The sequence below is a fragment of the Tiliqua scincoides genome, chromosome 3 (assembly GCF_035046505.1).
Source record: "Tiliqua scincoides isolate rTilSci1 chromosome 3, rTilSci1.hap2, whole genome shotgun sequence".
Classification (NCBI taxonomy): Eukaryota; Metazoa; Chordata; class Lepidosauria; order Squamata; family Scincidae; genus Tiliqua; species Tiliqua scincoides.
The window spans coordinates 63,463,215-63,479,160 of NC_089823.1; the positions used below are offsets into that span (position 1 = coordinate 63,463,215).

Sequence of the window (15,946 nt, forward strand, 5' to 3'; positions counted from 1 at the left end):
AGTTGGATAAACATGATATATTCCAATACCAAAGCTTCAGATTTAGTGAACTGCAAAAGTTCTAACCCATTTATGACATTCAGGGGAACCAGGTAAAGTTGCCACTTTGATCCTTATTGGGAGACTCACTGAAGTCTCGAATGATAGAATCAACAGAACCAGAATATGAGTATAAAGCTCAGAATTAGACTATACGCAGATGAGTTTTATATACAAGCAAATATATACAACTCAAAGCAAATATATTAGTTTCTAAAGGAATTAAGTAAGCTAACAAATATATATTGGTAAGTTCTGAGCTATAAGAAAAATTAAGATCTTTAACAGCTGGCTGCAACAAAACATACCGCAGATACTCAAGTATAAGTCGATATCACAGATAAGCAGAGGGCAGGTTTTGAGCCATAAATCATGGAATTTTCTATGACCTTTGGATAAGTCGGGGGTTAAACTTGGGGGGGGGGTGTCTGACTCAGTGGTATGCGAAGGTCATTTGGTACCCAGGGCCCATAAATTTTTGGCAAGTCCCATACAATGAAATAATTATTTTTAATTAATTAATAAAATTAATTCTACAGTTAATTCAAATATATTATTAAGAAGCATTAATACACTGTTAATCTCTTGCTATGAAATTCAGCATGCTCTGACCTCATAATTTATCTCCACTTTTGACTATTGAAAGAGGGTAAGGTGAAGGAAGACCACTGGAAATGAGGCAAGAATTAGCAGCCATCAAAGCACCTATTCCACCTAAAGGAATTATTCTCTCTCCTGACCCTTTCAAAATTTAATGTATTACTAGTAAGGATCAAGAAAATACTCAGAGATAATTTCTCAAGCATAAGATTATTCACACACCTCCGGTGGTTAATGTAGCATCAAAAGCCTCTAGGAACACATATACAAAAATTTAATTTAAAATATCCGTATTATAATAAACGACAACTAGCAAGGCTGCAAGAACACAACTAGTAAAAAGCCAAAGTGTGAAGTACAATAAAGCAAGCCAATAAGATTATTCACACACAACCCCAAGTGGGGGGTGGGACCTCAGAGATTATTATTATATAATTATTAACAGTATTTATATACCACTTTTCAACTAAAATTTCACAAAGCGGTTTACAGAGAAAAATCAAATAACTAAATGGCTCCCTGTCCCAAAAGGGCTTACAATCTAAAAAGATGCAAATGAATATCAGCAGACAGCCACTAGAACAGACAGTGCTGGGGTGAGGTGGGCCAGTTACTCTCCCCCTGCTAAAAAAAGGAGCACCCAGTTGAAAAAGTGCCTCTTACCCAATTAGCAGGGAGATGGCAATTAATCCCTTACTTCTCCCCCAGGAGGGTTTCAGTGGCTCCTGCATGGGCACAGAACATTGCAATGGGATCTCAGAGGCAGCTAAACTTTGCTGCATAAATGCCTGATTGCCTGGGGATACTGCAGAAGCAAGCATGCTCTCCCCATAAGCAGCAGTTGCAAGTACTTCAGAGCTCCTGCCAGCATACAGTTAAGATCTCTGGCTAAAATACCTGTTGCTGTAGAATAATTCTACTCTCTGCTTTTCCTGTGTTTTTCATCTTTGCAAGGTCTCCAGGACTCTTCCAGTGAAAAGAACACACACACACACACACACAAAGATGGCTTTTTTTCTCTCTCTCTCTTTCACAGATGTTCCCCCTGCCCCTCACATACACAAATGCAGGGACTTTTCCCCTCCAGTCCAACTTCATTGGTGAGGATAGGGGAAAATGAGGTTAGCAAGGAGGTTTGCAAAAAGCTCTGCAAGGGAGAGATTGAAGTGTGACTGTATGCAGTAAGGGGGGGAGGTGGAGAGGAAAACAAGAGGGAATAGACTGGTAGCCCAATCCTAGGCATGCCTACTCAGAAGCAAGTCCCTTAATAGTCAATGCAACTTACTCCCATGAAAGTGAGGACTGCAGCCTTAACTAAGTGCTTGACTCTCTCTCTTTCACTCACACACACACACACACACACACACACACTTTTTCCTATTATAAAAGTTAACACTTCCTCCACCCCCCCCCAGCACAACTTCATCAGTGGTGAATGATTATGGAGAGAGGGTTAGCAGGAGGGGGCAAAAACAAGAAGAGATGGACTTAACTCTTTCAATGGCTTGAGAAACAAAGGTACAGCCTTCTACAGGCTGCCCGTGTGTGTGTGTGTGTGTGTGTGTGTGTGTGTGTGTGTGTGTGTGTGTGTGTGTGTGTGTGTGTGTGTCCTGTTTTTTAAAAAGATTACTCCCCCCCTTCCCCCACCCTGTCCAGCTTCATCTGTGGGGAGATGGGAAGGGGGTTGGCAAGTTGGGCTTTCCAAGGGAGTGCTTGAAGTTTATATACAGTAGGAAGAGGGGGGAAGGGGGAACAAGAAGGAAAGAGGAGATGGACTCAGCCGTTTCAAACGACTGCTTCTCCCTCGCTCAGACGCCCCCCCTCCCATACAGCTCATTGTCTCCTGCGCTCCTGCTCAGTCTTGGGTGCCACTCCAACGATGCCTCTGTGGGCGCTGCTGCTGAGCGAGGAGGGGCTGCTGATGGCTGTGATGGCAGATGCCCCTGCTCTGTCCTGCCCACCCCAGCCCACTGAGCTCCTGCAGCTGGGCAACAGCCTGAAGGAGCGCACCGGCAGGCAGCTGCAAATGCTGCAGCAGAGATCACTTTCTTTCTCCCAAGCTTGCTCACTCCCTCCCTCTTCCCTCCCACAATAGTGATTGGCTGGCTGGCTCACTTGCCTCCATCTCCACCATGCTTGCATGCCCTGGAGATAAGGCAGGGCAATGATTCAGGCTGCATTTCTGGGAAGAAAATTTTTGCCTTATAGGCAAGTATCTATGGTAATAGGAGCTAGGTATTAGACAACAGCAATTCAGGGCACAATCCTAACCAGGTTTACTCAGAACTAAGTCCTATTTTGTTCAATGGGGCTTACTCTCAGGTAAGTGTGGTTAGGATTGCAGTCTCATACAAAGAACTTTCTTCCATAATAGTCCGTAAGATTTTAACTTATGGCATTCACGTGTTCTCTTTCAGAAAATATATAGCCAGTAAATGAATATTCTTTTTTGGATTTTTTTTTTATTTATTTCAGATCCAAATGCTTAGTCAGAACAGCAAGCAAGGCAAGGATTTTTAAACAAGTTAATCTGATCTGAAAAGAAAGTTAGCATTGGAATTAAAATTAAACATGATATTTGAAAAAGGGGAGGACTTAATATATTGGTTGGTATTGCAGTGCTAACAGATTCAACTGGTTAACATAGCAGTTGAAAGACATAACTTACAGCCCAATCCTATCCATCACTGATGAAGCCACAATGCAGCCCTGAGGTAAGGGAACAAACATTCCCTTAAATTGAGAAGGCCTCAGGACTGCCTCCCTCACACTGCAGGTTGCAGTGCATGCCCTGTTGGGAAGGTTGCATCAGCGCTGGCAAGTTGGATAGGATTGGGCCCTAAGAGTAGTTATTACTGCTCTATGGAAAAAAATATCATTTAAATGTCTATTCTGAACAGCCAAAACCATGAGATAAAAAATACAGAGCAACAACTATATGGTTAACGGCATTTTAACCATATGGCACATATACAGAAGACATCTAATATAACCTCAGTTACTGACTGTTATTTGATAAATATTTTGATTGCAATTTTGGAAGTTTTAAGATCTGCGAAAAACAGGGGTTAGGTTTGAGCAGGTTTCAAAATTCAGTAAGGAATCAAGTATTTGAGGACATGGTCACCCTTCCTCCTGCTCTCACAGCTCAGATTTTTTTAAAAAATTAACCACAAATACATACTTGTCCCAAGTCTGAGAAAATTGTCAACCCAGATAATATGGAAATATTCTATGGGACTTTATTCAGTAAGAGTAAATATATTTCTTCCTGTGAATTTATTGTACATAAATGGAAGAATATCCCAACTGATCTACGGAATCTTTTATTTAATCAAAGCTTCCTGTTTACAACAGCCCAAACCTATAGCTAAAACATGCTTCCACATGGCACTCAACTGGACTTCAACTCCATGGAGACTATATATAAATCAAGAAGTGGCAGCAGCTGGCATTGGCAGACAAATAAGGGAGGCTGTTTTTATTTTAGTGGAGCTGCAAGAAAGCTGAGATGCTCTAGAAAACTGCAGTCACTACGGTAAATTAATCTTCAAAAATTGATTCACCCCACTATTTTTTTCTTGATTTTAAACATATTTCCTAAAGAATTTTCAATAACCTTTACTGCATGTTGACATATGATAAAGTACTCGTTGCAAAATACTGGGGGTTGAGTACAAGTCTGAATAAAAGCAAAGTGGCTAATTAGAGTTCAGGAGCAACTGCTCTTTGTCAGATCAACAATACTCCAAGCACCAAACAAATTGTAAAATATCAAGGTGCTTGACAAGTCTGACAACTGGATCATCATCATATATTCCAAAAAATGTTTAATGTCCAGTTGTACTCAAGTATTACTGATTCTTTGAACCATTTGTGCTCCTGATTAATCATTTTTTAATCTTATATTTTAAATGTTACCATGGTTTGCTTTGTCTGTTAGATACATTGTTGCTTATGCTGTGAACAAAATGTTTTTATTAATTTGTTTATAAGATAGAAATGCAGCATCTATGTAAATAAAGGAAAAAATATTTTTGGAGGTCAAGCATTGTAATCATGGAGCAATATGTCATGCTCTATTGTCATGTTTGATACTGGGAATCAGGAACTGCAGGTATTAACAGGCACCAAAAACCTGCCCCCAACCTCAGCAGATGCCATCCTTCAGATTGATACAGTGTCAATGCTAATCTTCAGATGATCCAGTATATAACAAGGAGGCTCATGCACCCTGCCTATCTAAGTGATCTGGTATACTCCTATGTTTATGTTATTTAATGAGAGCTCTATATTTTGCTTGGCTCAAATTATGAATATCTTGTTCTCCATAAGTCAGATAATTGACTTTATATCTTTTAATTTACTTTATATCTTATGAAAATAAGCTCTTTGGTCCAGTAACTATCAGTCCTTGCTTCTAGAAAGTTTTGAGCATTCAAATGTCCCTAAAGAGATAGTTGTATCAATGGAACAAGAGTTATAGATTGTTAGATATTTCTTGTTACTTGGGTGAGAGAATGATTGATGCAAGACAAGAGAATTAGGCACAGTCTACATCAGAGGTAGGCCATATGCCACTTTATATGTAGAGAATCTTGAACGTGCTACTCCTCCTTAAACATCTGGCTGACTGCTGATGAGGCCAGAAAGTTGGCCTGCATGGATCTTTAGTCTGACCCTGCAGGACCTGTTCTGTAGTTCATATAAGGTGCGTTCCTTGTCCTTCTGAACAGCCCAGCCCCCCTCTGCCTGCCCACCTTCTCATCCTCAAAGATGTTCTTAGCTAGGACCTCTTTGCAGATGATTGTCTCAAAGATGGTATCTCTACTCGGCTAGGTCATCTGGGCTTTGCTGATCTTACTAGCCATCTCTGCAGTGCCCCGCTCAGTTTCTGCTACATTCCACAGCCCGTCCCAACCCTTCCTGGGTAAGTGAGTGTCCCAAAAGTTAGCAGAATGCAGCTCTCTAGCATCAGCCCTACTGACTTTCTCTCTTGTCCATCATTCTTTTCCTGCCTTTCTTCCCATTTCCAAACAGAATAGGTGTGGCCATCCTGAGTGTGCCCACTGCAGTATGAGAAACTTGAGGGCATGCTGTGTAAGGAGTAGCAAAGAAATCAAACAGTAAACTGCTGTGGTGCTTTCTTTGTTATTATTTAAATGTTTTTCAAAAACATATGGCTGTGTACCACTTAAAATGTCCTTGTGCCACTGGTGCCTAGACTCGATGTCTAGGCAACTGCATTAGGTTTTGTTATTTTCATTTTGCCTCAATGTCCAAGCATTTGTTTTTAGGGTTTATCAGCTTTTTCTTTTTTTTTTAAAGAAGGAGAGAATGGGTTTGGAGCTAAATGCTACAAGAATTACAAGGGATAAGAAACACATATATTCTAGTTTGGAAAAATGTATATACTTTTAACATATAGTATATAATAAGTTCATATGCCCTTGACTGGAATTTAATATACAATGCCATCTCCCTCCCCTCCCCCCATACCTACCCAACCAAGAATATACCTTTTGCTGTGCGCAGCAGGGACTGCTTTCCGGCACCTAGCAAGGAGTTCACTCTCGGAATGCTGGGTGGAATCTCCTTATCCAAAATAGGGCCAATCCGCTTGCAAATTTGTAGCAAATGATCTGGAGCCACATGTTTGTTAGATAAGACCTAGCACACAAATAAAATCAACTTAATAACTGACTTCATAATTGACTTCATAAATGACTGAACGTTAATGTATATAGCCTCAGTATTAAACAATATATTATGACATGATTTTTGAGCTGCCTAATTTCTAAAAAATCTCAAGTCCCTCACTTTTGTACTTTTTTCCATGAGCAACATGCTCCTTCTGTTCACAGAGGAAGTTTCCATTAGCAGATGTTGTTTCCTATAGCAGATGCTCCAGTCAGAATGTTTATATTAACTTGCATGGATAATGAAATAACAAATAGGTCTAACCAAAATTCTAGCAGACTATGGTGATTGTAGGCTTTATTTCTCAAAAGGCACTGAAATATTCTGCAGCTTCTTCACAATAGGCACCATTGGGAGAAAGATTTGCCCTCAGTGTTGAACCAGAATTTCTCACTCATCTAATAAAAACTGGTTGATCAACTAGGTTTCCAAACTACCACATGAATATCCATTTTTTTCCTCCAAAATGTGTGTAACCAACTAGTACAATTTACATTTTGTCATATACACAAGCATTGTAGAATAGCAGCTTTATTCCATACAATATTACATTGATTCTCTTCTGGAAAGTAAGAACACATTCTTCCTGAGATGAAGCAACTTTGGAAACATAAGATATCTGGAACGTTCTACCTTCTGTAGGAACATTTTGGAATTTTTGTGTCTGGATAACTATCTCTGAATACCCACAGTTCTAACTATATAAAAACTATATAGTTTTTAATACTATACTATAAAATTTTCTATATATATTTCCTATCTATATATCTATCAGCATACATTAAAATGCAATGGACTGTATTATCAAGATGATTTTCCCTACAGTTGATAAGCTAAATTATCAAACATGTGTACTTTGAATATTATATATTATAGTACTTTACAGATATATTGATTGGTGGGAGGATGGTGGAGTGAGGGACATGAATTTTTCAGAAAGCTGACAGCTCAAAATGACATGTAGGCATGAGAATATTGTAATGAAGTGTGTTGGGTGAACTGATACTAGAAGGTGAGCCGATATAACAAAAGCCATTACTGGGTCTACTTGCATATAATGGATGTTGAAATTCATGAAGATATGGAATTTTCCTACATATTTTGCTGTCAATTACCAGCTGTATATCTGCTGATTTCAGCACACAGCTCCACATTTTTGAAAAAGATCCTGAGCATTGAAGTGAGTCCTTGAATACTGTTGTGGGTACAGTACATCTCATTTATTGCAAAAAGAACAAAAATGTTTCATAGGAAATGAGAACTTAAACTTTTGGGGTCTGGCGCTTGGATAGGAATTTTTAACATTTTGACTGTACGTGCATAATGACTCTGCAAAATTTCAAAACAAAAAAGCCATGAATGATGAAACCCTTGTTTTTTGATTTGATATGGAATGACCCTTGTATGAGCACTGATATCAAGCACCTGGTATTCTCCACCGAATGCATTTTATCTCTTTAAAAAAGCACCACCACATTGGTCCAACTCAGAGATAGCCCTGCAAGCAACAATTTGACCGTATCTCATTGTTACTGAATCACTTCACAAAATCCTTAAAAGGGTAAATTTTGCTTTATTTTAATAAGATAAAATAGTTTCTTACCTGGCTAATTACTTAGTAACTGGTGCTCTGCAATCAGGAACACCCAGTTTGTTTGTTTTTAAAAGGAGTAGTACTTATGCAATACTCCAACACAGCAGCAATGGCAGAAAGCTACAGCAAATGCTTCAGTAAGAACTGTTTTGCAATATCATGGCTACATGATCAGTCACCCCATGTGTCAGATGATGTCAGCAGATGAACTAGTCCTTAGTATTATACTGTAATTAAAACTCTAACTTGAATATTAAGTTATGGCCAAGATAGTTCACTCAGATCAAATGGTAAGTTATTCCACCACCAATGCTATCAAGTAATCTGGCATTCCAATCCAAAGTACTGATACCTTCTTGTAGTGATCAAAAGGTTTGTTTTATGACATCACGCTAATGCAATAGTACACCCTAACATTTGCAAGCAACTGGTTTGTTTACAAATACACAAAACCAACCTTTTCTTTATTACCATGAAAAGACATTACATTCCTAAAGAACACATGAAACAGCACACTGCTCAAATGACAAAATATCCACCAGCATCTAAGGAAGCTGGATCATGCTTCTTGGAAGATTTTTAGAACTGTAAGACTGGTAATCTACATGAATAACTTTCTAACCCCAAAATATGCATTTCAGTTTTTTCTTTACCCATTTGAAATTTTACAAGACTTTTGTGATGCAATTTTCTCAGCACTTAAAAACTAATGAAAATGTATTTCCATCATACACATTTCTATTAAGTGAATTAGTGTTCCAAAAGGAGAATTTAGCCTGCAACATTTGCTTTTCATATCAACATGAAAGAACAAATAAACTGATCCATTTTCAAAACATGCATTTTCAAACAAAATTACATTTATTCTGATGTAATGTAAAGAAGGCTGTGATACACACACACAGTATTACAACAGACAAATGCCCAGCACTCAAGCTTTACTGCTTGGGTAAGAGAACACTACTGCATCTATATAATGTAAACAAAACACCAGAGCTTCAGAGATAACAGAAAGAGGTATGAGGAGAACAAAGTTCAGGACCAAGATTCTGATACAATATTTCAGTTAATACAATTGCATACAAGGCAATCCTATGCATGTTTATTCAGAAATAAGTCTGATCAAGTTCAGTGGTGTTTATTCCATGATAAGCATGCAAGAGATTGCAATCGTGTGGTCTGATCATATGCATTTACAGTCAGAAGTTAGTCCCAAGAAGGACCAATGAAGTTTCCCTCTCAAAGCAAGTCTGTACCAGCTTTACATTCCAATACAACCTTTATCAATTAAAAAAGCACATACTCTCACAACAGTCACTATAAAAAGAGACAATGAAGAAGTCTACAGTATGAACACCAGCATTTAATAGGTATCCCCAATCTGAATTACATGAACAGAAAACTGTGATTACAAGTGATGCATTAGAAAAACACATTTTGAACTAGATACAAAATACAAGTACTAACAACCAAGGCAAGAAAGATAGGAACTGCTGAAAGTCAAGGCAGAAACAAGGTTCAAACTCTGCAGTACAACACAACAGATGTTCCTTTATCTTCTCATAAGCTTCAAAGTTTACACAAAGGGGTCTGGCACAATTGTTAAAAGAAAGCATACCAAAACACATGCTGAATCTTCAGAATACTTATTCAAGTACTGAACCAAAGGCTGCAATCCTAAATCCACTTACTAGACAATAAATTCAATGAATTTAATGGATCTTACTTCTGTGTAAAGATGCACTACAAAGTTATTCAATGTAAATTGAGACCCATAAACAACCTACGTCTCCACTGGAAGCAATACATCTTAAGAAAAACATGTAGAGGATACCACAAAAAAAAAGGGTCAAGCTTCAACTACACTAAGAAAGCAGCCCTCTTTCTCAGGCTCTTATTCTATATGGTAAGTCAAAACAAGAACTGGTGACATACACCCACACCCCGTCTCTTGTATGTGATGACAACATCCTCTGTTTGCAGAGTCCCATTTATGGCTTCTGTTGACTAGTACAATAATAACCCCCTTACAGCAAACACAGCCTTTAACAGGAAACAGAAAAAGTGACTTGTTCACAAATGAGCTTTTATGGTTAGAAAAAAATTAATAAATCTTGTTTTTTAAACCCCTGAAAATACTTTCCACAGTAAAGTGAAACACTGGGACTAGATTCTTAAATGTGTTTAAGAACCCAAACCTATACATGTTAACTCAGAGGGAAGTTCTGTTATAGTCAATGGGACTTACTCCCAGGAAAGCATGGACAGGATTGTGACCTTAATCCATGGCTTAAAGACTCAAGCAACATATTAAATTATGTTTTAGATTCATCCAGCCACAAAAGCCTTATCATGTTTGGAAATTTTGTTTTCTTTATATAAAAAGACAGAGAGAGAGAGAGAGAGATCCTGCTCACCAAGTCTTCATAACTTCTGCAATGCTCTTTTCCTTCCCAATCCAATCTTTTAGGAAGTAACTAAAGTTGAAAACAAACAAAAAATATAGTAAGGGGGGGGAGAAAAAGGAAACAAGAGAAATGCATTACAGATGCTTGCACAATGAAGACCCAACCTGGGGTACGTGTACCCCCAGGGGTACTACTTGCCCGGACCTTTAGGGGTACTTAACTGAATAAGGGCAGAAAAAGGCATTATTAGTGGTACAGGAAAAGGCATCTAATACGGGTCTGTATTAGAACGCCTTGTGGGGCTAATACGAGGGTACAATTTATGGAAAAGGGGTCCATTAGGACAGCATTAGAATGGCTTGTGAGGCTAACAGGAGGGTACAATTTATGGAAACGGGCTGCATTAGAATGGCTTGTGGGGCTGGCACAAAAGGCAGCTGGGTGGCTCTGCTAGTTTCTGGTCATTAACTCCTGTATTTTCAGAGATGGCTCAGTAGTTGCAAACATATAAACTTGAAATAGAAACACTGAGCTCACATGAGGGGAGCAACTGATGGAAAGGGGCTGCCAAGGGGTATGCAAGTGGGGGAGGGGGAGGGCTGGGAACCCCTGGTGTGGAGAAACAACAGGGCTCTGCTTCTGACGACACGTGTTCCAGGGCGCCCAGGTGGGGCACACAGCCCCTGAGAGGAAACGAAAGCGACTAGGGAAGCCAGCCAGCCACACAGACCTGGTGCTGCTCCAGCTCCTGCACCAGCACCTGCAGAGGAAGGAGAGGCAGCTGTTGAGACGGGGGGGCGGAGGGGGGGCTGAGCACAAGCTCTCCCGGCCGAGGCGAGAGGGCGCTAAGAAGCCCTTCGCCGTGCGCGGCCGGGGGGGCGAGACTGGGGGGACTCACCTCAGCCGCCCTCCTGCAAGGCCCCGTGGTCAGGAAGCGGGCGATGAGGAAGTAGAGCTCTGCGAGGGAGAGAGAGAGAGAGGAGTGAGAGCGGGCCGCGCTGGGGGTGGGGAGAGCGGGGGGCGGGTGGGGGATCCCCCTCGGCGCCCGCAGCTCATCATCCACAGCGTAAGATGGCGGCTGCGGGGCTCGCGCCTCACTCCCGGGCGGCAGCTCCCGCGTCCTCCTGCTCTCGGCGACGCTCAGCCCTCGCATTACCTGATTCCACGAGCGGCAGAGGAGCGCCCGCGGCAGGGCCGGCGGCCGGCGAGAACTCGGCCATGCCCGCAGCGGCTGCCGTCGCCAGCGCGAAGTGAGGGCTCAGGGCTCTGTCTGGCGCGGCAGCGGCCCAGGCCTGGCTCGACATAATCCAGTCAGCGCTTCCCCTCCCCCCCCGCCTTCGCGCGCGCGCCCCCGCCCGCGAGAAGCTCTCCAGGCGCGCGCCCGGCCTCCTGCGCTGGAGACTCAACGCCTCGGCCCGGCCGCCATGATTGCGAGACAGCGCCAGTGACGTCTTCGCTCCTGCTGGGAGGGGCCGGGCTGGAGGAGGAGAAAAAGTAGTCCCTCCGCGGACGCAGAGAAGGGCGCTGCGCCGCTGGGACAGAAGAGGCCTTTATGGAGCCCCACGCGCTGGAGGGGGGGCGCTCCGTTCACGCCCTACATGAGGCGAAGGGAGAAAGGGCTCCCTCAGGGCTGGAGGCGGAAGGAGACGCGGTCTTGGACGGAGTTCTTCTGAAGACGAGTCTGTGGGAGGCGACGCTCAAAGGTTCCTTCCTCCTGGGACTGAAGGGCTCGGGGATGTGCCCAGGGGAACAGAAGAACCAATCTAGTCTGGCCTCCTGCACCTCAGTGGCCCACCAGGTGCCTCAGGAAGCACACAAGACACCTGCATCCTGGTGCCCTCCTTGTGCCTGGTATGTCACAAGAAGAGCCCACTGGATCAGGCCATAGGTCCATCTGGTCCAGCCTCCTGCACTTCACAGTGGCCCACCAGGTGCCTCAGGGAGCACACAAGACAAGAGACCTGCATCCTGGTGCCCTCCCTTGCACCTAGCATTCTGAGGTAGCCTACCTCTAAAACCAGGAGGTTGCACATAACCATCACCACTTGTGATGGACTTTTACTCCAAAAATCTATCCATTCCCATTTTAAAGGCATCCAGGCCACATGCCGTCACCACATCTTGTGGCAAGGAGTTTCACAGCAGAGCACCTCGCACAGACAGCTCCAAAAGGCAGCACAGATTCACTTGGGTTCACCTCTTTTGTTTACACATGACAAGTGTTTCTCCCCCCCCCCTTTTTTAATGGTGAGTTTAAACCAACTTTACACAGAAGGAAGTGTGATTGTGTTCAGTTAGTGGGGCTTGCTGCTTCCAGGTGAGCGTGTGCACAATTGCACACTTCACTACGCCCAGGGGAAGCAGGCAGGTTGCTGCTTGCAGAAAAAAGCAGAATGATCACTGTGTGCTGCAAACAACCTTCATGACAAGATCCCATCCTGTGTAGGAGTATCAAGGAAAACCATTCATTCTGTGGTAGTTGAAGATGCTGATCAAGCTCCCTACTAGGACAGCTAGTTTGCAATTGTGGGCAGTGTTTGAAATTTGCTCCGTGAGAAGCCTGATCCTACATGATCCTTGGTTTACTCATCCAGTTGCAAGCCTATGCAGGTTTACTCAGAAATGAAAGGGGAGGGGAACTTCTAGCAATCACCAGCTGATCCAGGGCAGTGATGCCTACTGCCAAGAGCTCACCTCCCTTCCCAACCTCCACCCTTCCAGTCAATGTGGACATGCAGGTTGGTGGGACAAGACTTGGTAGATCTAGGGCCCAATTCTATCCAACTTTCCAGCACCAGTGCAGCTGCAATGCAGCCCTGAGGTAAGGGAACAAATATTTTCTGACCTTTAGGAGGCTTCTGTGACTGCCTTCCCAGCACCGAATACAGCGCACAGCCCATTGGCACGGCTGCACTGGCACTGGAAAACTCTAGAATTTGACCCTTAGTCCTCTGCCACCAGCCCAAGAGATCCAGTTCCCAGATGTGTTCCCTGGGCAAAACCCCTCCCAAAGAATGCTATTCAGGGTTGTTAAAATGCTCTCTGACAGAGTGGGGAGGCTGACAAATCCACTGATCCCAGACATGGCAGAAGTTTTAAACCTAAAGATTTTATTAAGGGATTGGGAAAAAACAATGTTTGGTTTTTCACAGGTTCATGTTCCCTAAATGGTGCTGGCTCTGCAGGGAAGCCTCACACAAGCAGGCCCTGCTGGACTAGGCCAAGAGCCTGAATCCCAACTCAGCCTAGCCTGAGCTGAGGGAACAAGTGCTCCCAATGTCTGGAGAAGAAGAACAGACCAATACAAGTCCAACCTTGTTATACATGGATTTTTTATACACTGATTTGTCTCAACACGAATGGCCACTGCAAATGAGAAGGAATGTGCTGATCCCTGGAGAAAAGGAAAAATGCATCCCTATAAAATAACAGTTTAAAAAACTACTTTTTACTGACAATCCATCAATCATTCTCCAGGCTTCACTCCTCCTTTCCCACTAAGCATGTGAAAGAAGGTTAAATGGCAGTAATTATCACCTATTCTTTCCCCTTTGCTGGGGCTCCTGGTGAAGGAAGGGATTGCTGCCTCCGAGTGAAGCCTAAGTGCCTAGAGAGAGACTGATGGCCTCTGTGTGCATTACAAAGGTCAGCAAGGCTGTTTTTTAATCACCAGAGCAAAGGGACTTTGTTTTTTAAATTGATTTGCTTTAGTGCGTTTTTTGCCATCGCTTGAGTTCTGGGAACAGAACCCTTGCAAGAGACACAACCAATCTGTCCTGGCTGACCCTTGGTCCCTTTCTGTTCCTGGGGGCCCTCTCCAGCAGCCTTCCACTCTGCTCATCAGAGAGTGGGTTCTCTCTGTCTTGTCCTGTGGAAAGCGCACAGAAGAGAGAGAAAAATCTCACACCTGAAGACCTTCTAGCCCCAGCTCTCTAATTGGCTGGCTCTCCTTTGAACCTGAAGCACCTCAGAAATTGGAGGGAAAATCTTCCTAGATAACCACAGTGGTAACTATTTCATTACAGCCCCACTGTGTTCAGTGGTGTTTACTCCCAGGAAAGTCTAGGTAGGCTTGTACTGTTAGTGTAGTGGGGCTTACCTTCAAGTAACTGTGCATTGGACTGCAACATTGTTTAAAATATTTGTATGTTGTTGTCGTCCACTCCCGAGACTTGTATAAAATACATTAAAATGACAGTTTAAAGCCAAATAAGGGACATATACTGTATTATGTTTTACAAAAGGGTGCGGAGAAGGGAACACCTTTACATTGGAAACTGCAATTAGTGCAGAATGTGGCAGCTCAGGTGGTTACAGGCCCTAAATGACTCTGCTGGGCTATTGCTTCGGCAGCTACACTGGCTGCCCATTCACTTTCAGTCCCAATTCAAGATGCTAGTTCTGACCTTTAAGACTCTCCATCTGGGTCCAGGCTATCAGAAAGACCACATCCTTCCATGCATTCCAGCCCATACTCTTAGGTCATCTGAAGGAGCTCTTCTACAAGTGCCACCTCTGTCCCAAGTGAGGGTGGGCAGCTTGGGAGCAAGCCTTCTCTGTAGTGATGCTACAACTATGGAATTTCCTTCCAAGGGAATTGAGAACTACTCCCTCCCTCAGGGCTCAAAACATACCTATTCATCTGGCATTTGGTTGCTGAGTAGATATTGGCACACTGAGCCTCTGAAATACTGCTGAGTTAATTGCCACTCTGGACTTATTTGTTTCCCCAATTGATCCATGATATGTGTTAGGTCTTGCTTTGTTTTTGTTTTTATGTTCCACTGTTTAATGTTAAAATTAATGTTTTTAATACTTCTTATCCATTGCGATGCTTTGTACTTTATTATGGAGCGTTGTAAAGCCGCCTTGGGCATTTGCTTCAGCATAGGAAAGGCAGAATATAAATTTCACAAATAAAATAAATAAATAATCTTATTAGATTGATGTTCTGAAATTTCTTTTAAAATAAAGCACCCCACTTTTATGGGTACATTTCAGCAACAGTGGCCCAAACAATGCAGCTTGGCTTCTTTTTCTTTTTTTTCCCTTTCAGAGCATATACTTTTTTAATACCCTTAATAATGCTATATTATGGGACAACTTCTACAAATACTTCTGGGGGAAGAGGGGAACAGAACATGTGTACTCTGAACCATGTGAATTTACCCCAAAGTTAAGTCCTAAATCCTGAATTTCTAGTAAACTGCACAGGGTTCTAGCCTTAAATGTAGATAGTACCACTAGAGCTATATTATGGTCACAACCCTATTTCGATACTGTGCTGATGGCACAGTAACACCAGTGCCCAACTGCCCTATCCTAAGTCTGTCTGCGCAATGCCACACCAGCACAGCCCTCCCAATAACACCCTCAGAGTTCATGGAAATCCTGACACAGCCTGTCATCCATAGAGTGGCACCTTTTTGTCAGTGAGTCATCAGTGTGACATCCAAGGAGCCAATTATTGCATCCATACAGCTCTAGGGCCAGTGGCCAAAGCAGTGCCACAAAAGCGAACTAAATGAGGTAGGGAAGGTGCAGGACCAATGCATGGTCATTGCTGGAGGCAATGACCATGCCAAACTTTTCTGAGTGGTGAAGA

At 42.7% G+C, this 15,946-nt stretch overlaps 1 protein-coding gene across 3 annotated transcripts in view; it reads right to left on the minus strand.

Moving 5' to 3' along the window:
• BRWD1 (bromodomain and WD repeat domain containing 1) overlaps positions 1-11,770 on the minus strand; it is a 72,848-nt gene extending 61,078 nt beyond the window's left edge. For all 3 annotated transcript variants that reach the window (XM_066622283.1, XM_066622282.1, XM_066622284.1), the window contains exons 1-5: positions 11,498-11,770; positions 11,240-11,298; positions 11,072-11,101; positions 10,351-10,410; positions 6,159-6,309 (exon numbers count right to left, since the gene is read on the minus strand). In XM_066622283.1, coding sequence (XP_066478380.1) covers positions 6,159-6,309; positions 10,351-10,410; positions 11,072-11,101; positions 11,240-11,298; positions 11,498-11,645 — 448 coding nt within the window. In that variant the 5' untranslated portion in view covers positions 11,646-11,770. The remainder of the gene's footprint in view (positions 1-6,158; positions 6,310-10,350; positions 10,411-11,071; positions 11,102-11,239; positions 11,299-11,497) is intronic.
• Positions 11,771-15,946: the final 4,176 nt, after the last annotated feature.